The sequence below is a fragment of the Podarcis filfolensis genome (genome assembly GCF_964270895.1).
Source record: "Podarcis filfolensis genome assembly, chromosome: 16".
NCBI classification, from domain to species: domain Eukaryota; kingdom Metazoa; phylum Chordata; class Lepidosauria; order Squamata; family Lacertidae; genus Podarcis; species Podarcis filfolensis.
Window position 1 is genome coordinate 26,771,914 of NC_139620.1, and position 27,592 is coordinate 26,799,505.

At 47.7% G+C, this 27,592-nt stretch overlaps 1 protein-coding gene across 2 annotated transcripts; it reads left to right on the top strand.

Moving 5' to 3' along the window:
* Positions 1-6,810: 6,810 nt before the first annotated feature.
* On the top strand, positions 6,811-26,607 carry SMPD4 (sphingomyelin phosphodiesterase 4). 2 transcript variants are annotated; one of them, XM_083589984.1, is made up of 20 exons: positions 6,811-6,956; positions 8,260-8,343; positions 8,608-8,694; positions 9,139-9,281; positions 9,404-9,479; positions 9,850-9,958; positions 10,660-10,712; positions 11,374-11,528; positions 11,867-11,999; positions 12,677-12,748; positions 16,224-16,313; positions 18,813-18,958; positions 19,292-19,382; positions 20,791-20,894; positions 21,402-21,565; positions 22,059-22,267; positions 22,980-23,213; positions 24,249-24,380; positions 25,099-25,227; positions 26,035-26,607. In XM_083589984.1, the coding sequence occupies exons 2-20, from the start codon at positions 8,269-8,271 to the stop codon at positions 26,359-26,361; spliced, it is 2,529 nt and encodes an 842-aa protein (XP_083446110.1). In that variant the 5' UTR covers positions 6,811-6,956; positions 8,260-8,268; the 3' UTR covers positions 26,362-26,607. The 2 variants fall into 2 exon arrangements, with proteins under 2 accessions (XP_083446110.1, XP_083446111.1); XM_083589985.1 differs by lacking the exon at positions 16,224-16,313.
* The last annotated feature ends 985 nt before the right edge of the window (positions 26,608-27,592 follow it).

Below are 27,592 nucleotides of genomic sequence, written 5' to 3' on the forward strand. Positions count from 1 at the left end.
TCTCTCTCCAGGAAGGAGCTGCAGCTGTCGCGCCAGCCTCAGTGTGACACAAGGCCTTGAAATAAGATACCTTTAAAGATACCTGCATGCAGGGCTGGAGAGTCTGTGTCTCTGCATGTGTCCCTCCAGAAATTGTCGGACCATGGCTCCCCCTTCTCTCCCCTTTGCTCTTTTGAGGAAGAAGGCCAGAGCTGTGTGGTATTGGGGGCGGGGGGGACGACAAGAAAGGAGAGTCAAACGTGGCCTCACAGGTTTGCAAATGGCTCAGTCGTAAAACTGGAAGGAAGGAAGGAAATGGAGAAATAGAAGAGAAAGTGTTTTTAAAATGAAAGCACACAAAAGCAGAGAGGGGCCTCTAATTAAATCCGAAGATGGGATTAACGGAATTATGCAATGTTCTGCATGCATAAACAACCCAGTCTTGAGGCACTTTCTGAAGAGAGGGAAAGTCAGGCATGATCTGTTAATATTTTGGAGGGGGAGGGGGAAGGCTACTAAAGGATGTGAAGAGTGGTTTGGAAATGCAACAGGACTCTGTATTCACAGACCCCTGAAAGCAGAGAGGGAAGGAAGTCTTTTTGGAAATACGGAAGGGCTCCGCAATCTGTGCGTCTCCATCCTTAAGGCTTTACGAGTGACATTATTAAGATTTATCTAATTCTTAATACTGTGGTCCTTTTTGCCATCTCACCCATGAGGCAAGGTGAGGCAATCGCTTCAGACGGCAGGATTGACAGGGGCAGCAGATCCTAATGTAAATCTTTATTCCCCTTCTTCCCTGGTGCAGAGGGAGGACGCCATTTTGAGTTCAACCTCAGGTGCCAAAATGTCTTGGGCCGACCCTGGCATATAGACACTTTTCTATCTACTATATGTTTTGGAAAGTGGTTCGTGTGTCTGTCCGCCCATCTGTTCTAGAATGGATTCAGACTCTTCTCAAGATATTGTATCCAAGCTTGTAAAACCAGGCGGGGGCAAATGTCCTCGTTGGCATTCAGATGATGGGCACCATTTTGAATCAAGATGACAGACCAAAGCATGACTTTGGTATGACTTTGCCTCATTTTTGGTTGGATGGAGCCAAACTCACCAATTATGAGATTCATTTAAAAACCACAATTATTATTACAGTGGTACCTCGGGTTAAGTACTTAATTTGTTCCGGAGGTCCGTACTTAACCTGAAACTGTTCTTAACCTGAAGCACCACTTTAGCTAATGGGGCCTCCTGCTGCCGCCGCGCCGCCGGAGCACAATTTCTGTTCTCATCCTGAAGCAAAGTTCTTAACCTGAAGCACTATTTCTGGGTTAGCAGAGTCTGTAACCTGAAGTGTATGTAACCTGAAGCATATGTAACCTGAGGTACCACTGTATTACTACTACTGTACAGTATTTTGGTTTCTGCAAATTCCTGGGTACTCCCTGCTAATCCATATAGGAAAAATGTACACCTGCTACCTTAGGAAAGGGCTGCAGTGATAAGAACAGCTGCTTTATGAGGTTCAGTCCCTGACAGCATCTCTAGGTAAGGCTGAGGAAAGAATCTCTGCCTGAAACCCTACAGAGCGGCTGTCGATCAGTGAAGACAGTATTCAGCTACATGGACCAGTTGTCTGACTCCATGTAAGGCAGCTGCCTATATTGTTACTATCAACTACTGCTGACTGTGATGACAAAAAGCTCCGCATGAATAATGGGTGACTGTAGTTCACTCTGGACTCCATGGGAGCTTTGCCACAGACTTCTCGGCAGAGAAAAATCCTCTCCAAAGCCTTGCAGGCATGTCCTGGGTTAAGTCCCAAAGTTGCTTCAGCAGATAAATATTTGATTTCTATTCTCATTCAGGCTCCTTTCCTTGGTGTCGATCCAGTCTCTGGTAACACTCCAGTCTTCACTCCACTCACCCCCCTCCTCGAACTCAGAAATGTGAAAGAGTCCATTGATATCTCTCTATTTGGGGGAAATACATGACACATGCTGCTGGTTTATAACAATGCATCATGGTGTGATTACTAGCAAGGTCATTGCAAGATACTATCGAGTCATTTTTTAAACCTTATTTGGTGGGGTGGTTCTCATATTTCAATGGGGCAGTTGCGTGACAAGATTATTATTTTTAAAAACGTGCTCTTATGAGGATTTTGAGTCTTCTCTCTCTGAAAGAAAGACTTGGTCAGGATTCTCAGTTTATGAGCTAAGCGCATATTCCCCCACCCCCCGTTAAAAAAAAACCCCAGTTCTGCTTTCCTCTTTCCCAATCTTCCCATCTTCCCTTCAATTCCCCTCAAACAACTTTTTTTAAACACCGCCCCAAAAAACAAAAACTTCCAGCACAGTAGAAGGTTTGTTTTGTGTTGTTATTTTCACCTTGCTGTTTCTTTATCCATAAATTTTACGAGGCAGTAGAATATTGAGAGAAAATACCTCATATACTTAGAAGAGCTGCAGAAGAGCCCTGAAGCAGAAGCAGCAGGATCAGGCCAAAGAGGGCCCATCTAGTCCAGCTTCCTGTCCACCAAATGGTGAGTCAGAAGCCCACAGGCAGGACCTGAACATCATCATCATCATTATTGGCATCTAATTTGCATTTAACACTAAAGAGTTTCAGGAGACATCAAGATAACACATTTACAAAGATTTATTTCACCATTTCTTTATTTTCCTCACATTGTACACACAATAGCATTCTCCCTCTCAGCAAATCCTGGGAACTATAGTTTGTTAAGGGTGCTGGTAAATGTAGTTCCACAAGGGGAAACTACCATTCCATCATTTTTTTTCTCTCTCTTCTGTTGTGCGCAGGTACTTTAAAGGTATAGCATACATGCAGATGTCACAATAACTTACAGGATTTCAAAAACAACACATGCAAACATACCCCTCCTGGCCTCCTTGAGATGTCAGCCTTCGCCTTTGGCCTTAGCCGCTGGCATACATGGTGTGTGCCGTGCTTTAAAACAGGATTAGGCAAATTCCCGGAGGAAGGGGCTATCGGTGGCTACTATGGCTACGCTCTGCCTCCACAGCTGGAGGCAGTAAATGCTTCTGAATGTCAGTTGCTGGAAACCACAGGAAGGGAGAGTGCTCTCATCTTGGATCCTGCTTGCAGTTTTCTCATTGCGGCATCTTGCTGGCCACTGTGAGAAGAGGATGCTGGACCAGATGGGCCATTGGGCATCTAGCAGGCTATTCTGATTAGGGCTGGGCGATATATCAATCTATTGCCCAAAACTGGTTTGAAGTGGGAATCGTGGCAGCGGAGGCCTCAGCAGCCGGGAGCCAGCCTGTTAGCGCAGTTGGCTCTGGCTGGCTTCAGGCGTTGCTCGCTGCTGTGGCGTCCACCATTTTTCCTGCGTCGCAGCAGGGAGCAGCTACTGAAGCCAGCCAGAGCCAACTGCACTACCAGGCTGGCCCCTCCTGGGCAACGGCCGCCCACCTGTGACTCCTGAGCCTCCCCTGGTCTGTCAAAATAGAGGGGGAAGGAGATAGGGGAAGGCTCGGGAGTTGCGGGCGGGCAGCCATTGCCCAGTTTTTTAAAAGCTCTGTGCATTTATGTTTCATAGGGTATGAAAGAAGGGCTTTGCACCTTTTTTATACGATATGCTTGGGGCCAGGGTCTTTTGCCTCACCATCCCCGCTACTGACTCCCTGTTGCTACTTAGCTTCCAAAAAAAAAAAAGTGTCCCCAGATTCATTGAAAAAAACTGGTAACTATAACCTGGGCTCCTTGATGGAAGGGCAGCAAAACAACAAAGGCCAATCTTTGCCTAGAGTCAAGTTGGCTGCAAGTGATCGGCTGGTCCCTGCCTGCTTGTTGGGCACAACCAAAGAGTCCTTGGCAGTGGCCCAAACCCTTGGAGGAACATCCCCTCACTTGTCAGCCAAAGTCATCTTCAAGTAAGTTGACTCGGCCATCATTCCACTCTGCTTTCCACACCCCAGGCAAAGAGGGGCCCAGACTGGAACTCAACCTCGTGTTCGGTTTCGGCTAAATTTTTGCAGTTTACTGGAAAAGTTATGTCATAATCAATGAGGCAGAAGGCTTTCCTGGAATCGGAGCTGCTTCCGCCTTCTTTTGTATTTGGTGTGCTGCTGTTGGGGTTCACTTGCAAAGTGGGAGGTTTATGCAGCCTTCCCCCTCCAGATGTTGTTGAACGACAACTTCTATCACCCAGCGTCATGGCCCATCATCCAGCTCGGACACTGAGGTCCAGCGCCAAGGGCCTTCTGGTGGTTCCTTCGCTGCGAGAAGTGAGGTTACAGGGAACCAGGCAGAGGGCCTTCTCAGTAGTGGCACCTGCCCTGTGGAACACCCTCACAGCAATGTCAAGGCAATAAGAAGAAGAAGAAGAGTTTGGATTTGATATCCCGCCTTTCACTCCCTTTAAGGAGTCTCAAAGCGGCTAACATTCTCCTTTCCCTTCCTCCCCCACAACAAACACTCTGTGAGGTGAGGGGGGCTGAGAGACTTCAGAGAAGTGTGACTGGCCCAAGGTCACCCAGCAGCTGCATGTGGAGGAGTGGGGAAGCAAACCCGGTTCACCAGATTACGAGTCTACCGCTCTTAACCACTACACCACACTGGCTCTCAATAAACAACTATTTTGCTTTTAAAAGACAACTGAAGGCGGCCCCGTTTAAGGAAGTTTTTAATGTCTGACACTGTGTTGTTTTTAATATTCAGTTGGAAGCCGCCCAGAGTGGCTGGGGAAGCCCAGCCAGATGGGCAGGGTATAAATAATAAATTATTATTATTATTATTATTATTATTATTATTATTATTATTATTGGCATGTGCCCTGGATGGAGCTGATGTTGTAATGGGCTACAAGGGTGTCTGGAAGGCACCAGGTTGGGGGAAGCTGCTGTAACCTCTTTCGCTCCAACAGCGGGTCTAATTTGCAAACGCAAAAGCAGAGCTAATTGGTTAAATCAGGCAGCCTCCTGAGCTTAGTGCAAGGAAAGAGTGTTGGCTGGAGGAGCCCGGAAAGTCCATAGCTCAGTGGCAGAGGATCTGTGCTCTGCAAGCAGAAATCCCAAGTTCAATCCCCAGTGGCACCTTAATGAGAAACTTAGTCTCAGGTTTGTGGGTTCGGGTCCCACGTTGAACAAAAAGATTCCTGCATTGCAGGGGGTTGGACTAGATGACCCTTGTGGAGTAGTCCCTTCCAACTCTGCAATTCTATAATTTTATCTCCAGGCAGGGCTGGGGGAAAACTCCCTTTCTGAAACGCTGGATAGTCGCTGCCTATCAGTACAGTGGTACCTCGGGTTAAGTACTTAATTCGTTCTTAACCTGAAGCACCACTTTAGCCAATGGGGCCTCCCGCTGCTGCTGTGCCACCGGAGCATGATTTCTGTTCTTATCCTGAAGCAAAGCTCTTAACCTGAAGCACTATTTCTGGGTTAGCGGAGTCTGTAACCTGAAGCGTATATAACCTGAAGCGTATGTAACCCGAGGTACCACTATATATACAAAGCTAGATGGAGCAATGTCCTGACTCAGGATACAGCAGTTTCCTATGGTATTTTTTTTATGAGTCCACTACACCTGCGGAGCAGCAGCAAACCTGCGGGATCGCTGGACCTAACTGGGGGAAAAGCCGGGAATCTTCATGCCGGGAATCGAATATTGTGGCCCGTACCGGCTGCCAGCCAACAGTCCCCGAGGGGAGGAAAGCTGCCTAGGCCGGGATGGGTCGCTGGATGGGGGAGCTTTGCCAGGACGGAGAAGACAGGGAGCAGGTTGTTCCTGAAGCGGCTGCCGACCACCCTTTCCCTCCACCTGGCGGAGAAAGGCGAGAACTGCTAGGCTTTTCAAAAATCCCTGGTTCCTGTTTGGGACCGGCCTTGGGCGGTCCAGTGCGGGGCATCCCTCCCCATCTATCAGCCAGGGGGAGAGAAGGGGCCCGATCCAAGCGCAGCAGTGCCCCGTCCTTCTCACCACGGCGAAAAACGAGGCTTCCCAAGCGCGCCTCGCGGGGGTTTCTCACGCACCTTCTCAGTGCCGGTGCCAGGCTATTTTGCGCCCTAGGCAAGGCTGTTTGCACAAATTGCTAACTTCCATTTTCATGAAGGGGTTTACTGTAGAAGTTTTGTGTACTGCACACAACTCCCCCCCCCCCGTCGGTCATATGCTTACAGACGTAAGCATCCTTTAAAAATTGTGAGGTGCAAAAATGAGGATCTGACTGTTGTAACATGTAACAGCACTGAAAGAAACACAAGCACGAAGTCCAGCCTTATTTGAGCTTAATGGAGCTGGTGCACAATGGACCCTTTAAGGGCCTTTTAAAATTAAAATTATCTAACAATGTGAGGTTCTGGACATTAGCACATCTCAAATAGGTGAGGACAAGGGGTGCAAGGCATCCCAAAGGGAGGGGAGTGGAGAGAGAAGAGAACCCTGTGTCAAAGATGACTAAGCAAGGTGACCTCACAAGGTATACCATCAAAAGCCCTGAATAACAGGATCAAGACAGACAGCACAAATCATTTTGAACCATCTTGTGAATTTGTGATGTTAAAATTTTAAGTCTGATGTTAAGAATTTAAATCTCTTTAAAGGTTCAGTTTCCGAATCTTTTTTTTTCCCCTTTGCAAATTTTGCCACCTATTCAGGCTACGTGCTGATGCTTGGGCACGTTCAATAGATCTAGTTGCATCTTGGACTGTCTGTGTGAAACTGATAAGATGAGCAGAGCGAAAAGAGACGGGTGAGGGACTGTTCCGACCCGGAAACTAGGCGTTGCGCGTGCCACTCTACCCTGTAAGAAGTCTAGGAGCTCGTTCTCGGCGCGCGGGTCTGTCGCGCTGCGTCACTTTAGTGCACCCGCGGCGGTAGTCCCTAAGGGGAGGGGCGTGCTGGGGTGTTGGTGACGCGTTTGACCTGCGCCCTGCCTGGCTGCGGACGGAGCGGAGAGGGCGGTGGGATTGAAATGCCGGAGGCGGGAGGAGGTGAGCGGCGGCGGCGGTGGCTGGCCTCGCTGGGGAGGCGGAGGAGAGGCCCGGCACGTTGTCACAAAAGCCATGAGAGGCAGGCCCTGAGCTGCCTCTTCTTCTGGTTAGGGTTACTCGGGAGAAAGTCCCGCCGTGGCCCAGAGGAGCTCAAGTCCCTTCGGTCGGCGCAGGCTGAGCAGCCTCACCGCCTCCCTCCTGGCGGGCTTCGCGCTCTGGAGGCCTCTCCGCGCCTAAGGCGGCGGCTAAAGGGCAGAAAGACTTTCGAAAGTGTTGTTTGTTTACTTGAGATATTTATATGCTGCTGTTTGCATTTTTTGGCTTAAGGGCTAGGACATAAATGCCATCAGAACAGCTTACAATATATATATTGCCAGCAAGCAGCTTCTTAATACATACATATATACACACCCCAGACATACCATACGAGAGAAAAGGAATGTGAGGGAGAAGGGGGCGGGGGAGAAGCAAGCTCAAGCACAAGGTTTTAAAAACTGCAGCCACCACTAGTGGTGTTTCAGACCCCCTTGCTTTCGCTAAAGAGTAGCCACTCTTGTGAAGCACCCCGCCTCCAGTGTTAGAAACTGATTTATGAAAGCTAGGAGCTAAACGGCACCTTAAACCTAGGTTACGAGTGAAACAACAGAATGTTTAGGTGCTTTTTAAAAAATAACAATACAAAGCTGCAAATGAATGAACTGCAGCTAAAATCTTATGTTCATTTTCACATGCTCTAGTCCTCATCTGAAGACTGCAAAAAACAAACAAACCCAAAGCCATGCTCCCCCCTCCCCCACCAGTATTCTTATGAGGGTATTTTCTCCAGTCTTCAGAGAGTGGCTGGAAGTGGGGAGGTAGAGAAAGGTCCTCCTTTCCTTCCACTGCAGTTTTAATCTGAAATCATAGGCGCAGCACTGTGCCCAGACCTTGGAAGCTGCTCACGCTAATGAAATTCCTTGTCACAAAACGCACCTAGAACAATGGGAGTCTCAAACGCTGCCCACCTTGTCAGATCCAAGTGCAGGTGGCAACATCCAGGGCAGTGCCTGCCACATACTCTTCCTTTCAGACAGCGTAACTTGTTGGCAGTCAGAATCCTCACAGGAGGGGCTTTGATGGCATCACTGTTTGAGCCACCCCAGAGCACTCTTCTCTCTCTCACACACACATCCAGGAGCAGAACTGGTGATAACATTCAGGTCAGGAGGCTGAGGCATCTCCAGCTATGCAGCATATAATAAATGGTATCAACCAACAAGGCTGAGGTCCCAGTTTGAGGCCTTTCTTTCTCTCCTCTTGGCAGCTTGCTGAAATGACACCACCATTTGGCCATATCCGAGGTACGGAGATGACTGCCCATCACTTTCCTCAGCACAGTTACCTCTTGGTAAGTAAGGGGGTTTCACAGCACTTGATCTCTGTGCTGTTTTGCCTTGGGTTTCAGAGCTGCTTTTGCATATTGGAAGGGTGGAGACCTGGGAAAGGGGCTCCTCCTGCTAGTTCTTGGCAAACTCATATCAGTATTGTGGGTAGACCAGGACCTGGGTTCTTCACATCTCAGTTTGATCAGGTTGGGAATGACCTGCTCACAATTGACTGATCAAGGGTTCTTTGCTTTTCTGAGGTAGATTTTCTTTTCTGTTTAAAACAGGATAGCTTAAAGGCTGACTGTCTGAACAAGCCTTTCGCCCAGAGGTGCCATGATCTTGTGACTGTCATTGAAGATTTTCCTGCCAAGGTAGAAGGCTCATTACTTGTTCAGGCCTATAATATTTCCTTGGAGTGTATTTACCTTCTCTGATAATATATATATGTTGTCAGGGTAGGGCAGACTGCCCTGTTCACTCCTGCCCAATGGAGAGAAAACATGAAAGAACCCAGAGCAACCTCACATGTAAATACAGACACAACTACAAGTCAAACTGACAGACTGAAATAGAGAGAAACTGACTAGAGGAATTCACCTTCATTTTGCTGATGTCTGCTTGTCAGGTTTTGTCCACTATTTCCACTAGCTGTCAGTCTTGGGTCTCCTGGGAATGGTAAATTTAGCACAGAATGGTTTCTAGACAGAAAATGCCTTCTGTGGTTTGGAGCCCCTGGGAAGTCTTTGAGTCAAACAATGTGTATCTTTGTTTTGAGGTGACCCATAATAGCTTTTCTGTTTCTCTTCCCTTGGAAGGAACTTCATGCCATCTTTCCCTGGCTGGTGGAGAGCATCTTTGGCAGCTTAGATGGCATTATTTTAGGTTGGAACCTCCGTTGTTTACAAGGACGGGCAAACCCTACTGAGTACAACATTGCCTTGGACTTTCTTGATGCTGGGTAAACCTCTTTATTCAGGAGGGCGGTGGGAAGAGCTCTGATGTGGTTCCAAGGGTTACCCCCTGTCCTTCTGAATGTTTTCTCTCTTGCTGCCTTTTTTTTTTTTTTTTTTTTTTTGGTAGAGGCCCAATGATGAAGTTGGTTTACAAGCTCCAAGCTGAAGAGTACAGATACGATTTCTCTGTCTCCTACCTTCCTGTAAGTATCTGGGAAAGGAGGTGATAAGATCCACACTACCACTTTGAATCCAGGATAAAATAGGCAGTTTAAGTTCCAAATTCTTTATGTGGAAGTCCCACTGATTTCATATGAACGTGTTAGGATTAAAATGGTAAGTACTCTCTGCAGCACACAGATTCTGCCTGTTCCTCAGCTTGCTGTGCAGTGGGAGCTGAAGCCTTAAACTTTTGGGCTACAACAGAGCAGAAGGGGGAGGTTTAGGGCTCCAGAAGTGGCTGTTGGTTTCCACACCCCAGATCTCAGGGGGGCAAATGTTTGTACACCTTAAGGGCTGTTTCAGTCATAAGGTCTGTATTTTGTGTCTTAATTATGCCATTGTTCTTTTCAGGGCCCAGTGAAAGCCTCAATACAAGAGCGGATTTTACCAGAATGTTCTTTGTACCACAACAAAGTCCAGTTTCCTCCATCTGGAGGCCTGAGCTTGAACTTGGCCCTTAGTATCCTTTGGGCAATAAGCCCAGAATTGTTTCTCTTCACGTTGTGTGTATGTTTGGGGCAGGGCACAAATCATGCAGTAGTTCAGTGATGCCAAACAGTCGGTGGTGAGAGGGAGACCACCCTGATTCTTACAGCTTTCCAGCATGATTTCTTTGCCCTCTGCTTAGCAAGGCCCTGGATGGAAGTTGTGTTCCCTCTCCCAAAACACATAAGAAGTGGCCAGCTGCTGCACATTCCACTCAAACTTTTCAAAACTGCTTGCCACACAAGCTGCTCCAAGGTGATTGCATATGAGTGGCTCCTCCAGGTGAAGATAAATTGCATGGAAAACCCATGGTCTTCCAGCTCTTAGAAGCCTGGGGAATAAGCGGATTGTTACACTCCCACCAGTTTCCCCACCATTGTGGAGGGAAGTCATTTTGGTTCTTTGCATGGCTGCAGCTTGCAAACTCTGATCTTTCTCAGGGTCTATCTTGGATTTCTCCCTTAGATGTTTTTCCTTCTGTTTTAGCTGCATTTTTAAGTGTTTTGCCATGTTGATAAAGTGTTTAACAAGAAGGGGCACTCCCACCTTCACACCCAAATCCTGAGAACAGAATAAAACACTGACTATAGACACTTCATTGGATGGTCTTGAATGGCTAAGACTTGATGCTTCTTCATGTTTTCTGTTGGACTTTATCCTTGACTCTGCTGCCAGATCCCTTTGAATATTACATGTTCTACTTTGCATTAAGCCTGATTACACCGAAGGTAAATAAAAAGGCAGCTGCTTCTTTCAATGCATTGCCTACAGTTTGCTATGCAAATGAGATGAGAAGTTGCAGAATAGTTTTGTGCCTCTTGTGGTTTATACCTTGTTGACCCACCTCTCCCTCCCCCTCCACACTTGCCGTGATGTTTGGTGGTGTAAAGTCAATATTTGTATAAATAGCTTCTTAAAGTGCTTGAAATACTCTGCCTGCTGGTCGTTCCCTTGGCACTGAAGTGTGCTTAACCGTTTCAGCTTGTCACCTGAATGCTTTGCACTAAGAAGAGAGTGGCAGGGATGTAGGGCTGCTAAACAGGTGGGGAGAGGGGGACTGAGCCCTGCAGAATTGCCCCTTCCTATCAGGTCCTCACTGCCTCTGTTGTTGAACTCTCACTGTAGCACGTTGTGCACCAGGCTCGTTTCTCACAAAATAGCAGAGAGGGTGGTAAAATCGGTATGGACCATGCCAGGCTGTTGGTGGGAGCTACCGTCATAGAGGACTGCTCCTCCAGAGAAAAACAGAAGAGGAGCCGGACATAGTGTGATGGAAAATTATGCTTTTGAGTAGCTTGATTTTTTTTAGGCTTACCCATAAAGTTCTCTATTTGAGTTGATACCGTAAGTGGAATGACTTGGGATTCTCTCTCCTTCTCTGTGTTTCAGAGCATCTCCACAGCCTATCATATCAGCATGTCCAACAGTGCTTACTTTGTCCTAGTGGATCGGTACTTGAAGTGGTTCCTGCCCACAGAAGGGATTGTCCTTCCACCCCCCTCCTCTTCCGATGCAGGGGGGGCCGTCCCATCACCTGCTCCCCGGTGAGTACTTGTCCTAGTTTTCCAGATTACAGGTTCACGGTGTACAAAGATGGTAGCAGGAGTCATCTCTGTATCCCAGCCAACAGTATAGCTCTGCTCTTGCAATGAAGCTTTGAGTAGCTGAATTCTAAATTTCCATCCGAAATGGAGACAACCCAATTTTGGGGAGGGGAAAAAATAAAAAAATGCTGTTCTACACTGATGGAGGCCATAGTGCAGATTTTCCCTTGCTCCACTTTGTCCTTAGGCCCAACCCTGACTACTCCCTCCACTATCCTGTTTGGGTGACCCTTTCTGGGTTTTTTTAACTTGTGTCTTTTCTTTCTCCTCCCCTCTAGATCTCCTGCAATGTCGTTCAGCTCCTATGGGATGCATCCAACAAGCCTTCTGAAAAGACATGTTGCTCACCAGACTTCGGTGAATGCAGACCCTGCTTCCCAGGAGATCTGGAGATCGGAAACCATGCTTCAGGTGTGCCCAAGAGGGAAGGAGGTTGTGCTGCAGTGGCTACTCTGCCTGGCTGTTGCTGCAAGCTCTTCGGGGATATTGTGTTAGCTCAGCAGGGTGGGGGACAGGCAATTGTGGAATACCAGGCCTACTTCTGGGCAGGGCCTGGGCAACTGGGGAAACACACCTTTAAGAAAAAGAAGAGTTTGCTTTGCCTGTAGGAGAGGGGGAGCGTGCCTCCCTCCCAAGTGTTGCTGGGTTACAGCTCCCCATCTCCATCACCTTTGGACATGTGGGCTGCTGGGACTTAGAATCCAACAATATCTGGAAGGTTACAGAGGTGTATCTGATTAAATGGTTTTTTCTGAGGGTTCAGAGAATCAAAAAGAGTTTTAGGGGTGGGCCTTCATTGCAGTTACCTGCCTTTTAGTACCTTTCTGCTGTTTCCCTGTCCCTGCCCCAGAATCCCAAGCTCTGGAGATCCCTAATCTGGGGGGTGGGAAAACAAGTCAGCTAGCACAAACGTACCTGACCACTTGGTTTCTTGAACTTGCCACGTCCAACACTGATTGAGCTATGTCTTGAAACAGCTTCAGACCAGACCCCAGGAGCAGAAATCACTCCAAAGGCCGGCTCTGGCTACTGCTGTAGTAGGTTCTTTGGTCCTATTCAGGCAGGTGAACAAGTTCTTCTCTTCCTAGGTTTTTGTTGAAATGTGGCTTCATCATTACTCCCTGGACATGTACCAGAAAATGCAGTCCCCTCACATCAAGGTAAGGGGCTGAGCTTGGCCATCTCTTGCTTGCTGACCTCCCTGTTTGAGGGGCTGCAGGGAAATGCAACTGCTGCTGCCTAGCTCTGTTCTCTGCTTAATGAGTGAGGGGAGGCTCTTGGCACTTAAATAAAAGCAAGTTAGGGTTGAAGTGGGTTTCTTTGATACATCAGCACTCGAGAGAGGAGTTCCAGCCAATGGAGAAAGGCTTTGCTTTATGTCAAAGCTGAGGGAAGCTCAATTCCCGCAGATGCCGGTTGCATGTCTTGGAATGTCTGTGTTGTTCGAGTTAGAAATAGTTAAAACTGCCTGAGAAGAAAGACATGAATTTGGTAGGCAGTTTTGTGGCAGGCCCTAATTATGATGCTAGGGAAAGTTCTTGGCAAACATTGCTCTCCAGTGCAACATTTTATTTAATTTTTCTTGTTTACAAAAACATGTAGACACTGAAAAAACAGATAAGTAACAAAGAAAAAAAGGGGGGAAGCAATACAGAGTTGCAGAATGAAATAACAACAGCAAACCAGTATACCAAATGACAATCATACTTCACTGACTATCAGAGGTATTTAAACATTGGTGGACCTCTGTGGGTGAAGGTTCTCTGCCTGCAGGCTGGGAGCTGTAAAGGGCCATCCCTAAACCTTAGCTTTGTTTGCTTGAGGGATTTATGTCAAACTTGATAATGTTTACTGTGGTTGTTGCAAGAACTCAGTAGGTCAGGGGTCAGCAAAGCTTTTCAGCAGGGGGCCAGTCCACTGTCCCTCAGACCTTGTGGGGGGCCAGACTATATTTTGGGGAAAAAAATATGAACAAATTCCTATGCCCCACAAATAACCCAGAGATACATTTTAAATAAAAGCACACATTCTACTCATGTAAAAACACCAGGCAGGCCCCACAAATAACCCAGAGATGCATTTTAAATAAAAGGGCACATTCTGCTCCTGTAAAAAACACACTGATTCCCAGACCATCCATGGACCGGATTGAGAAGGCAATTGGGCCGGCACCGGCCCCCGGGCCTTAGTTTGCCTACCCATGGTTTAGTATTACTCTAATGCTAACCTGGAGTCTCTTACATAGAGAACCTGGGGCAGACTGGGGATTCTGCTTGTACACCACCCACCCACCTCCATGCCTGAGAGACCATCTCTGATTTCGTGTTGGGATAGTTTCAACTTCCGTGGTAGTTCAGGACTTTGTGGCAGCCATGGGGGCTGCCCCAGCATATCTTCACCCCAAGATGGATATCAGCAGGACACACCCTTGATCAGGCAGAAGGATGGTAGTCTTGAGTGTAAGAATCAACATCTTTCCTCTTGTTGTGGTTGGATCATTTCCCATTGAGGTGTGGACTTTCTGCTCTTCAAGTGTGGAGAGACCTGCAGGTGAATGGATTCATATTCCAGAGGCCTTAGGTGGATATTTCTGCTGGTGTGCCTGGATCTCAGGAGAGCCTGGCTGTGGGGTGCTGAGCCCTTCTTCTCCCAGGTGGCCAAAATGGGGATGCAGGGGGTTATGCAAGAAAGGGCCTCTATGATGGTGGCTCTCCAGCTATAGAATGCTCTCCTGGGAAAGAGATGCTCACATGTCTCCTGAAATGCAGTCTTACCAAAACTAGATGAAGAACTTTCTGTTTTCCCAGGATTTCCACTTTCCTTTTTAAACCCAAGTTTTAGTGCTTTGTAGATACTTGGTTTCTTTATCGCAGGTTTTATTCTGGTGGTGTTTTAAAATTTGTTTCTGATTTTATGTGCTACGCTTTGCATTTTCCTTTCTGTATTCCACCCAGAGAACTTTTTCTTCCATTGGTGGTGTAAAAATGTTGCAAGTAAATAAAAACACCCTTGTATTGCCAGCGGTGGTGGTGGTGGTGGGGTTGAGGGCTTGCTTTAGTTAGGATTTGAACTGAAAACATTACACTTTCCTTTCTGAATGCGGTGGCATCAGCTCTTACTTAATTTTACTGGATTTCTAGACGCACACATACACACATCCTTCACCCTAAAGTCTTGGGAATATATGTGAGTAAAATCACTTAAAAAGTCAAGCCACCAGCCCCAAACAGTCATATGTTAATCAACTGCACCTGTCATCTTCTGAAGCAGCCAAGTATTTCTGAGTGTGTATGACATTGTATACAGTTAACTCCACTTCTTCTTTCCTCAAAAATGCCCGTCTTTCCTTTCCTCCCCCAGTCTCATGCTCACTTGCCATCCTGTTTGTGTTTCTCCACATGCTGTTGCAGGGAGGGAGGCGTGTGGCATCATTGTTGGTTGTGTGTATTCTGTTTGCATCCCATATTTTAATATCTGTGATAGTTTCTAGCGCCAGCTGCTACTGCGCTGCATTTCTAAATTTGAGAGTCCAGGGCCAGAGATCCAGAAATGTAGCCTGGGGATCAGCCTACTTAGATCCAGATTTGCCATGTATACATACACTTTGTTTTGGCTTTCACTCTCTTGTGGCAAAAACGGCCTTCCCTCTCTCCACCCTCCCCCAGCTGATCAGCTTTGGAGGCTGACCTGAATATTTTCTCTTAATGTTTTCATAGGGAATCATGAGTTCCAGGCCCACTGTTGCATATTCTGCAGGGCAGGGAGGGGGGATGTTTGCATTGGAGCCTTTGCTCCCAGTGGCTTGAAATCCTTGGTGTTTGTTTACCAGGATGCCCTTGATTCATTGCATCCTCACTTGCAGCTGCTTTAACTCTTCTTTTACCTGAATTTGGCTTGGCCTGGCCTGGTGTGCCCTTGATCAGATTAGCGCACACCCAGCACAAGGTGCAGGTGCAGGACTCCTTGTGTGGCTGCTTTGCCAGGGCCCAGTGGCGCTTGTTTGTGGACACACACAGAAGGCCACAAACACTATGCAAAAGCTGATTGGAAAAGTCCTGGTAAATCTTGATACTCATAACTGTGACTTGGGTTTCCCAGAATCCATTTGTTGATGTTAAATTCCAGCTGTTGCTGCAAAGTCTCAAACCACCTCCACTGTTCCAGGAGCCAAAATGTGTATAAGAACTGCCTTGCTGGGTAGAGAGAAGTCCCAGCTTATCTCCAGTTTTGCCATTTTGAGCCAAACACTTCTGATAAGCCCACGACCCAGGAGCCCCCAGCCCTTCCTGCCTAATACCTCTCTGCTGTCCCTCACTGCCAAAACACCTTGGCGTTTGGGTTCCAGAGAAGAGCTTGCAGCCTGAAAATGTTTGCGCAACGTGAGAAAAGGGGGATCAGACTTTGCTTGAGGCTATTTTGCACCAAAGATGTGTTGCTGTTGTGTGTCCCTCTTCACATTGGCTGCATTTGTCATTCATTTGTGACTCATTCTTGGGTTTTGCTTTTTGTTTTTTTTCCTTGTCCCCCCTTCTTCCTGGGCTCATTCTCACTGGTTGTTTTTCCCCCTGTTTCTTTCCATTTTTGTGTTTGCCTCTTCTACCCCTCCTGCCCCCCCCTTTGTGTTGTGTCTCTCAGCTGGAGGTTCTCCAATACCGGCTCAGTATCTCCAGTGCCCACCGCAGTAATCCTGCCCAATCCAGCTTCCAGGCCCTCCACACATACCAAGTATTTTCAGTTTTCTTTTCTTTCTTTCTCCCCCCCCCCCCATTTCATTTTATTTGTCTAAAAATTAAAAAGAAAAGATCCTACAGTTTGCAGTGAGTGTGGGCAGACATTGGGGGTGTGGAAAAGTACATTCTGTGGGGCTGCTGTTGTAAAGAGGATTTTGAGAGTGGCGTGGGCCTGCTCCTGTGGGCCTATTATTTCCCATGGAGCACAGAAAACAATGCCAAGTCCAGGTGATGGATTTTCCCAAAGGTCGCTCATTCTCCCACTTCCTTACCCTAGGCAGCTACAACCTCCTGCGATGCTCCACCCACACAAGGAGGGGAAAATGTATCGGGCTTCTCCTTTCTATGTAGTTGCCAGAGTCTGGTGACTTTGAGTGTGTCAGAAGCTGCCACAGCATTGCTAGGAAAGGAGCATGTCCAGTTAGATCAGCTGGTCACGAGCTTGAGCGCAAAAGCCATTTATCTAGCAGCTTCTCCTCTCTTAACTCCTGAAATGTGCCAGTGGGTGATAACTGGAGAGAAAAGATGAAGCCTTTTAAGGCCCAGCCTAGCTTAGAACCGGTGGGGAACCTGTGGAGAACCTCCAGACTACCTACCAGGTCCATCCTCCCTGACCATTGGCCACATGGACTGCTGGGAATCTCGGCAATATCTGGAGGGTTATAGATGCTGCTCATCCCTGGATTAGGAAGAGCACCGGGGTCTGCTTGCAAGTCTTGATGAAAGGAGAGGTTTGGAGCACCCCTTTGCCACAGACGTTTGCTTTGCTAACTGGGCTGTGTGCTGCTTTCTCACCTTGCTCCTGTCGATGAAAGAGGAGCTTGGGGACAGCATTAGTCCTGCCTTGATTAAGTGTGTATGTGGGTGTCTTTTTAATAAAAACACATACATACATCATCATAATCCGCTTCCGGTTAAGAGCAGCTGCACAGGGCTAAAAACCCCATAGACAGCTTGAAAGGACTCATTTGGGGGACTGCATGTTTGCAGATCGTAAAGGAAATGTGCATGCACAGATCATGGCTGCTGGGATTGGTTCTTTGTTTTCCTTCATCCCTTCAATTCCTTGGTGGTGACAGGGGCCAGTCAAAAAGGCATTGTGTGTGGTGTTCAGCTGTGAAGATCCTGCCTTTATATTATTTTCAAGAGCAGCTTTCTAGTCTTCAGGATTTAAAAAGTGGTTACAGCATCATCTTAGATGCTGGGAATTATTAGGAGTTTGCTGTGTTAGGATCACCTTGTGAATCTCCTCCCCAAAGGTGAGATTTTTGGTGCATTAACTCCCATCCCACTGCCTCCTATAAAATAGGCCTCTTCACCGGAATTGTGGAGCAACCAGAAAAAGTGTTCTACACCTCAGGGTTTAAGGTAATAATAATAAGGTAATAAAGACTAGGACCTAGGTGCATGGCTACACCTTGTCCACAGTCATACCAAATATTTTGAGAGTGGAGAAAAATCTTGATCGGCTGGGATTCTCAGTTTAAGCATAGCAAAGTGGTTTTTCCCTCACAGTAGGGGGAAACATTTAGCTTTCGCAACATTGCTGCCCTGCAAATCCTGTTGTTTGCCATTGTGACGGGGGCTGATGGAAGTCGGAAGTCCAGCCACATTGGCAGGGCTGTTCCAAGGCATTTTGCTGCCTAAGGTGGAGCAGCAAAGGGGAAGTATGTCACTGCCAGTTCGGACTTCATGAGCTTATTGGTGGAACTGGGGTGTGGGGGGTTTTTTTTTTTAACCCCGATATGTGCATCACTTAATGCGCTTGTCATCCAACTGCCCATTCACCTAGTTTGGAGATATCATTTTGGTGCTCCTAATGATTCCTTTTTGTTTTAACCACCCTGAACAATTCGGTATCATGAACAAACCTTCCTTCCTCACTACTTACCCCTAAACTCCATAGGTGTTTTATGAACAAGTTAAAAAGTACCTGTCCTCCTTCGGGGACCCTGTTTCTTTCATTCCGCCATTGGGAGAACTGTCTTAATTCGTTCCCAGTTTCTGCTTCCTGTTCCTTAACCTTTCCTCAGTCCACAAGGGGGTCCTTTCACTTATCCCGTGATTGCAAAGCTTCACTGGCAACATTTGGCTGGTGGGTGGATGCTGTGCTTGTGCTTTCTGCGGGGCGAGCGGATGCCCTGAGTGTGGTCAGGAAGGCAAAGTAGTTTGAGCCACTTTGTGAACAGCCCTGGGCAACTTAGTCAGAACTGTACTGGAATGAGTTGCTCACGCTCTTCTCAGCAGTAGGCGAAATTACCTTCCTACACTCAGGATGGAAGTGTGGGACACACTTCACTTCTGCGATTTGGTTGGCCAGGAACTAAACTAAAGGGTCTGCGGACACCTCTTTGCTCTGCTCTGTAGCGCTTCAGCTCTCTTCGCCTTTTCTCTCCACACCCTCCTCCCTCCTGGCCTTCCTTTCTGGCAGGGAGAGGATTTACTCCTTTTTCCTCTTCTACTCCTCTTCCTCTTGCTTCTGCTTCTGATCCAGGAGTCATTTAAGCCGACGGAGGAGCACGTCTTGGTCATCCGGCTACTCGTGAAGCACCTCCATGCTTTCAGCAACAGCCTGAAGCCGGATCCTGTTTCTCCTTCTGGGCATTCCCACACTGCCAGCCCCCTGGAGGAATTCAAGAGGTAGGTTTGTTCTAGGCTTGTTCAGGTCAGCACCCTGTGCATCAGGGAGTAAACGTGCAGGAGAGGGCCAGCTCTCATGATTTTTCTGTTCCATGAATCCTATCTCTGTTCCCTGAAGAAGAGAATGGAATAAAAAACACAGATTCCCTCTCTGGCATAAACCAAGAAACTAAGGACATTTCACAGCCTCCTTTTAAAAACACACACGCATGCATAGAGTGGACACCTCCTGTATGGTACATTGAGCTGGAGAAGCCTCTCTGTTTCCATACCCAAATGTTATTCTTGCCTCCTGCTTTGCTTATCTTGGGGGGACCTCTCTTGTGTTTGCAGGATTGTGATTCCCCGGTTTGTTCAGCAAAAACTCTACATATTTCTGCAGCACTGCTTTGGTCACTGGCCCTTGGATGCTTCATTCAGAGCTGTAAGTACCTCCGTTGAATGTTCTGTTTTGTGTGGACTGTGCTGAACAGAGGAGAGTGTTAGAGCCAATTTTTTCCAGCATTCAGATTTACCGTATTTTTCACCCTATAGGACGCACTTTTCCCCCTCCAAAAACGAAGGGGAAATGTGTGTGCATCCTATGGGGCGAATGCAGGCTTTCCCGGGATTCCTGCAGCTCTGCGCCACCCTCCGGATCCTGGCGCGAAGCCACGCGGGGCTCCAGAGGGTAGCGCAGAGCTGCTTGCGCTCCAGGGCTTCCTGCAGCTCTGCGCCACCCTCCGGATCCCGGCGTGAAGCCGCGCGGGGCTCCGGAGGGTGGCGCAGAGCTGCCTGCGCTCCAGGGCTTCCTGCAGCTCTGCGCCACCCTCCGGATCCCGGCGCGAAGCCGCGCGGGGCTCCGGAGGGTGGCGCAGAGCTGCCTGCGCTCCCGGGCTTCCTGCAGCTCTGCGCCACCCTCTGGAGCCCTGTGCGAAGCCGCGCGGGGCTCCAGAGGGTGGCGCAGAGCTGCCTGCATTCCGAAGCCTGGTGCGCACTGAAGAGCGCGCCTGGGCTTCGCGCACCTTTCTGCAAGCCTGGGGAGACCGGCGCAGCTCCCTAGGCTTGCGGATAGCAGGCTGTTCTGGGGGCTGGGGTCGGGGGAAGCTCGGGCTTCCCCCACGCCTGCCCCGTGCCTGGGGGGGGGAATATTTTTTTTTTCTTTATTTCCCCCTCCCCCCCAAAAAAATTAGGTGCGTCCTATGGGGCGAAAAATACGGTATATATTTTTTCCATTCAGTGTGATCATCAAACATGTGAGTGCAGCATGATTTGCAGATTGTGACCTCTGATGCAGAGTGGCTTATTCTTGTAAATTTTGGGAATGTGGTCTTTTTTAAAAAAGCGGGATCAAGTTTCTAGTCCTCATAAAGCAAAGGAAAAAAGCATGAAAATGTCACGAACTTTTTGCCAAAGGCTTAGAAAGCCAATAGGTGTCTGGGCTGGCATCCCAGTGGATAAGCATCACCTGGAATTTGTCTGTTGTTGCTTTTATAAAAAGGCTTTTATAAAAAGGCCACACAAAACAGAACATTCAACAGTTTTCAAAACTGTTTTGCACCTACACCTCATCACAAGTGCTAAGGGCTGCATGGATAGCATAGGTAAGTCGGCACAGATTGACAAGGAAGCCTTTTTGTGCTAGCCGAAAGACCTGCTCATCACCACCACCACCGTTTCCACTTCTGACTCTGTCATCTCTGTATGTGTTGAGTGGTTGGGAAAGCCAGTAGGATAAGGCTGCTGATCCAAATCTTCACAGAGTCCACAAGTTCAGGGAAACTACCGGTAGTTGCTGAACACAACTGTTCAGTGAAACCAACTGTAATGAAAAACTAAACTTCTTGTCCCAGGTACTGGAGATGTGGCTGAGCTACTTGCAGCCTTGGAGATATGCGCCTGAGAAGCCCCTTCCGAGTGCCGAGTCGTCCCTGCCTCGCAGCGTGCCAGAGAAATGGTGAGTGTTAGGATGGTCTGAGTCACTGCAGATGGAGGGGAAACTCACCAGTTCCTGCAGTAAGCAGGTTGAGAGCTGTGTATGATGGTTCCAGGCCAGATTTCCCCAACCTGGTGCCCCTCCAAATGCTTTGGAATACAAAAGGTCTGATCTGGGCAGTGACCCTTTGCCACTGGTGGCCACTTGTGTCCCTGTTTTGACTTGCGGGTGACTGCAGAGGTTGTGGGTGCCAACGTAGAGAAGCTTTGCTGTATCAGACTTGTCCCCGATTCCTGCTCTGCCCTTGTTAGTGAAGGTCATTGTCATGGAAGTAAGAAGAGAACCTGTCACCAAAGTGAGGAGGCTTCCTAAGCCTTGTCTCCTTAAATTCTTGCCTGCTTGGAATGCACATTCTCCCAATTTGGAGGTGCTCACAGAATAATCTTGCAGGCCCACTTCACTCAGTGGCAGGGAAAGGGCAGTCCTCTTGCCAGCTACGTAATATGTCCCTTTGTGTTCTCTTAAAAGGGCCTCTTTTGTTCAGGAGAACTTGTTGATGTACACCAAGCTCTTTGTCAGCTTCCTGAACCGAGCTCTCCGCACCGACTTGGTCAGCCCCAAGAATGCCCTGATGGTCTTCAGGGTGGCCAAAGTTTTCGCTCAGCCCAACCTTGCAGAAATGATCCAGAAAGGTAAAACAGAGAGCGTGAGAAACCTGCCCCCTTTCTGTCTCCCTCAGCAACCTGTCTGTTGCTTTTCCCTTTGGCAAATAGGAAAAGCCATCAGGGTGGACAAGGTGAGAAATCTGGCTGGCTTGGTTGCTTGTCTAAATTCCTTCCAAAAAGCTCCTGGTGTGAGAGCCACTGCCAATGACCCAGTGAGAATAGAAGCTTAAGAGTCTCCCAAGTCCAAATCCTACATGGCAACCTTCCTCAACTTGGAGTCCTCTGCATAGTTTAGACTCCAGCCCCAGCATTATACAACCACAGTGTACAATGGGGCTGCGGAAGGCTGCTATATTGCATCATGGTGGCTCACACCTTTGCCTCCTGAGGGCAGCTGATCAGTGGTCATAAGATCAGTGGTCCTTTCGGGCTGCCAGTTCAAGGTGCTAGTAGTAACCTTGCAGCAGATTACATAGGGGCAATCATGTAAAAGCTGTTGCTTCCCACCCTCCCTTTACAGGAGAGCAGCTCTTTCTGGAAACAGACCTTGCCCTTCCTCACCGCCAGCACCGCCTCTTCATTAGCCCTTCGTCTCTCGGAGGGAGCTTCCTGTCCTCCCGAGCTCCGACCATCACAGATGCTTCGTTTAAGGTGAAGAGCCATGTCTACGGTCTTGAAGGACAGGACTTCCAATACAAGCAGATGTTTGGGCCGGAAGTCAGGAGCCTGGTAAGCTGCCACTTGTGGTTCTTGTGACATTTTGGGAGGTGTGCCATGGTAGCCTTGCAGGTCCCAAGTCTAACATGTTGCTTAATTGGGAGGTTTGAAAGAGCGGAGATTCTTCCTGACAGGACCTCTGCAAATTGAGCCTTCTCTTACTGGAACATATGGGACGCGGGTGGCGCTGTGGGTTAAACCACAGAGCCTAGGACTTGCCAATCAGAAGGTCGGCGGTTTGAATCCCCGCGACGGGGTGAGCTCCCATTGCTCGGTCCCTGCTCCTGCCAACCTAGCAGTTCGAAAGCACGTCAAAGTGCAAGTAGATAAATAGGTACCACTCCAGCGGGAAGGTAAACGGCGTTTCCGTGCGCTGCTCTGGTTCACCAGAAGCGGTTTAGTCATGCTGGCCACATGAGCCGGAAGCTGTACGCTGGCTCCCTCGGCCAATAAAGCGAGATGAGCGCCGCAACCCCAGAGTCAGCCACGACTGGACCTAATGGTCAGGGGTCCCTTAACCTTTACTGCACCATAGCGACTTCCAGTGATTTGCAAACCAGAAGTCTAGAACCACCAGCACTTATTCTGAGGTGTGGTTTGTCTCAGATCTCTTAAGACTCTTGTTTCCCACAATGCTTTCTCTGCCACTTGCTTGCTTGGTCAGGGCAAGCTTTATATTCCTGGGACCTCTGCCTTAGTTGCTTGCCTTACTGTCTTCCATCAGGTGCTGCGATTGTCCCAGCTCATCGGCCAGGCCCAGCAGACAGCCAAATCCATATCAGACCACTCTGTGGAGGCCACAACTAGCCATTCCTTTCTTTCCTGGTTCCGCTTTGGTTCAGCTGACTTGAATGGCTCCTACACAGGCAATGACTTGGACGAAATGGGGCAAGACAGTATTAAAAAGACAGACGAATACTTGGAGAAGGCCCTGGAATACTTTTGTCAGATATTTCGGGTATGGCAACAAAATATATCCCAAATATGTTTATTTGCAATGCAGGGTGGTCTGATTAATTTGTGGATGGGTGACCTTTGCAGGGTCAAGGGCTGTATTCTCTCATGAGAATGGGATTGGGGGAGGGGGAAGGGGAACCAAAGTCAAGTCTTTTCATTCTCCCTCCATTTATATTGATATACACACACAGCACACCCTGAACCTTCAGGCTGCTATGCCGAGGAGCAACAGGAAGTAAGTCAGCCTGGCACAATGCATACATGACACAATCTTTACCATTCTGGGCATCATGCCATGGTGGCTGGGTCACACATGTGTCTGGCTGCCTAAGTCCCAGTCATAGAGGGATATTGGAAGTAAGATTTCAGCACTGAACTCCTGTGTTTTGGGGTAGCTCCCTCCTGCTGGCTCTCCCATTTCTTGGTGCAGTAGGGTTGCCCAGGAGACAGCAGATGACCTAAGGATTTCCCTTTTGTACCTTTTGCTTTTTTTCTGTGTAGCAACTGCAAATTACTTGAGAGGCAAGCTTTTGGGAAAGTGAGTGTTCATAGAGCAGCCCTTCTTTGAAAATGATAAAAGTATTTTTTTGTGTGATGGTCTTCATTTCGAGGCATCTTGTCTCCACGCCTGGAGGGCTCACAGCTCTCTTTACTTCTGAGAGTTGCCTGCTTTGCTGTCCTAAGAAGTGGTCGGGGCAACCCAGTCAGATGGGCAGGGCACAGATAATAAAGTTATTATTAACCTTCAAACTGATCAGAGAAAGTGAGGGGCAGAATTTGATCCCTCCCTGTGGTGCAAGCCCCAAAGCCTGCCCATCTCTGCACAGTCTTATCTCTGATATGCCACTTTCTAGCCTCAAGTGTTTGGAGTGGCTTAGATGGAATAAGAGAGAAAATGGAAACAGGCTTACACTGTATGGAGAGATTTCAGCACTTGCTGCTATGTGTTTGGGCTACTTAGCTGCCAAGATGTGTCAGCTTGCCTTTTTGGTGTGTAGTAATTATATAAACTAATTTTCAAATTGATGTTTGCCAGTTGAACGAAGCCCAGCTGAGCCAGCTGATGTTGAACTGGGGGGCAGCTCAGGATAAGAATGGGAAGAAGCAGCTTCCAGACTGCATTGAGAGTGAAGACGGGCTGATTCTCACACCTCTTGGCAGGTACCAGGTAAGAGGGTGGCTGGCCTGGCCAGTTTTGCTAGGTTGCAGTCAACATTAATTTTTCAGTAATCTTGTGAGTAGCTGAAGATTTGAGTCCAGATTAAGAGCCAAAACAACCCATGTTCAACACTCCTTGGAAGGGTTTTAGAGGCTTAGGCCAACCCCCAGACCCCCACCCCAGTAGTGTTAGAGAGTTTTTGTGTTCTTTAATAGAATTTCTCTAAGAGGTACAGTGGTACTTCAAGTTACAAACGCCTCAGGTTACAAATGCTTCAGGTTACAAACTCTGCTAACCTGGAAGAGTTACCTCGAGTTGAGAACTTTGCCCCAGGATGAGAATGGAAATCGTGTGCTGGCAGCACAGCAGCAGCAAGAGGCCCCATTAGCGAAAGCACATCTCTAGTTAAGAACAGTTTCAGGTTAAGAACGGACCTCTGGAACGAATTAAATTCGTAACTAGAGATACCACTGTATAATACATCTTTGATTATTAACTTCAAAAAGAAAAACTGATAAAGAGTTGGATCTAATGGGGTTGAAAAGCAGGCCTGCTGCTGTAAGCTTGCCTGAATTCTGCCTGTATCACCTTTATGACTTAAATTTGAGTCTGCAATGGCCTAGCCTGTTTAGCTCTTAAAATTTTGAAGAGCTGCCACCTTGTAAAAAAAGTCTTGAAGCTCAAAGCCTTTTAAGGGTACAACTTAAAAGTGCAACTGTTCTCCTAGATCATCAATGGCCTACGCAGGTTTGAGGTGGAGTACCAGGGAGATCCTGAGCTTCAGCCCATCCGAAGTTACGAAAGCACCACTCTTGTGAGGCTGCTGTTTCGGCTGTCCTCAGCCATTAATGAACGAGTAAGTGCTGTGCAAAATCTCCTTGCTGCTCTTCTGAGTCCATATGTCCGAAACTGTACACTCTGGGTGTTCTTTCCAGAATGCTTGCCCTGCTCCTTTCTGTTCAGAAGATTGACACCTTTGATTTCAATCTGTTGCTTTTCAAGGCAGTTTGCAAGGAACACACTGTAATCATATACCACCGTAAACCCTGACACACACACCCAGCAACAGCCCTTCATCTTCTGGATGCCTCCAGATTCTCCCTCCCTTCAGTCTCAGACCTAACAGTAATTGGAGCTGAGGCTTTTTCCTAGTAGTAAAGGAGGAAGCAATCTGCTTTGGCCCATGAATGGGGCCAGGCTGGTCCTCTCCTTTGTGTGATCATCTTCCTGGAAGATGTAGGATGAAGCCTCCCAGTGGATCTCCTGGTCCAGTGTCAAAGGCTGGAGAATGAATTTCACCCCTTAATGGTATCGGACCCTAGATGTGCTCTGTCCCCAAAGGTATCAGTCCCACTCCAAGAAAGCCAACATTCTCTGCTTGGGGAATTGCTGGTGCTCTTGGCAGCTTTAAACATATATGACAGATGTTATTCTCTACCTTTGGCTTTCCTGAACAGCTGCATTAAAGGGAGCTCCTTTTGACTGCATTCCTGAAGCTGAAAGTGGGCTTGTGTGTTGGGCAGAATAGACTGATTCGTGGCCTTTCCAAGAAGACCTCTTAACAAAACCTATCAAGAAGTCGGTCCTTAATTTCTCATCATTCAGACATAAGTGTTTACCAAACATTCCTTATTTGCATTGACTTTATTCTCTCCATGCTTAGTTTGCAGACCAAATGGAGAGACTCTGTGCCAAAGAGAACTTCCTTGGCAGCTTCTGCCGCTACCATCTCACCAACCCCTCCCTTGTGGAAAAGGCCAGGCACAGCCCACTGAGCCAGCAGAGGCTGGGGCAGATTCAACAGCCAAGAGTCAGCCTTCGGTTTCTGGCAAGCTACAGGACTCTCCTTTCTTTACTCATGGTATACTTCATTGCCTCGTGGTTCTGCATCAGTCCAGTGACCTGTACCTTCCTCCTCGTCCTGGGATATCTTTTCTATGCCACAGTTATGACTCTCCTGACTGAAAAGAGAAAGCCTCATCAACACTAACATTTTACTTTCATTCATTTATTCACATTGCTATAGGAATCCCCTCCCCTAAGGTCAGGGGCTCAGAAAGTAGCTTTTGGCTAATTAAGCCACAGGACTTTGATTTGAGCATCTTTTCTTGGGTTTGAAAACTTTGAATATTTTTAATGAAGTGGAACAGATTTGTGAACAGAAGGCTCTACTTTTCTAAAAGCCAAGTCAATCAGTAAATTTTGTTTTGATAAACTTTTTAAAAAAACAAACAAACCGCAGGCTCTGTAGTGAAGATTTTGGCAGGGGGTGGGAGGGATGGTACAGCAGTGGGATTTGGGAGAATGAATCTGAAACAAGCAGCTTGGCTTAGCAGAAAAAAGTCAAGTGAGTGGTAGCTTTTGAGCATCTCACACAAACATGCTGACACACTTTTTTTTACACCCCATCATTGTAATCGAGCTTAGGCAGACCATGTACACAAAGGGGCTGTGCCCTTTCACTTGAAAGCATGTGCTCAGTGAGGTAGATAACCATGTGTCTACCCATTGCTTGGATTTTCATAAGTTACTTAAGAACAATCTGGTCAACAATCTCCCTTCCTGCTGTTTTGGGGTCTATTCACAAGTCCAAATAATATTACGGAGATCTTGCGCCTTGAAAGTGGATCTCTGTAGTGATGCAAATGCTTTGTCAAACATCTGGTTCCAGTTCAACCCAAACTTTACCAGCAACAATTCTGCAAGCTGGTGAAGCAGCAACAAGTCATGGAAAGCACTCACGCCATGTAAAATTTAAGGTGCTGGTATTTAGATTTCCTAGGAAGCGGAGAGCTTTGAGAGAATCTATGCAAGTGGAGGAACTGGTGAGTGATCCGAATGTAAGAAGAGCCTGTCAACTAAATCCAACCAAGGCATTTAATCCAGCATTGTGTTCCCACGGTGACCAACCAGAAGCCTCTGAACATAACAGCCTTGTAATCCCCACCAGCTGGTCTGCAGAGTGGTAGCCTACCTGAGACCAAATGGAGAGACTCTGTGCCAAACTGGAAGCAGTACATAGCCACCATCCCTAGGAGCTGTTATCCTTCCTGAATTTCTGTAATCTCTTTTTAAAGTTGTTGCAATGTGCTGCCAGTGCTACATCTTGTGAGAGTCCCATCGTTTCTGTGCACTGTTTTGAATATATTGGTGCCATTCAGTATCATTAGATGACCCTGTTGGGTTTCAATATTAAGAGGGGGACGGAATAACTACTGTCG

Excerpts from the sequence above, each read along its gene's own strand:
- SMPD4 (XM_083589984.1), top strand. The coding sequence starts at position 8,269 with ATGACACCACCATTTGGCCATATCCGAGGTACGGAGATGACTGCCCAT. Across the intron at positions 8,695-9,138 it reads TTGAAGATTTTCCTGCCAAG|GAACTTCATGCCATCTTTCC; the intron begins GTAGAAGGCTCA and ends TTCCCTTGGAAG. Across the intron at positions 12,749-16,223 it reads TGCAGTCCCCTCACATCAAG|CTGGAGGTTCTCCAATACCG; the intron begins GTAAGGGGCTGA and ends TGTGTCTCTCAG.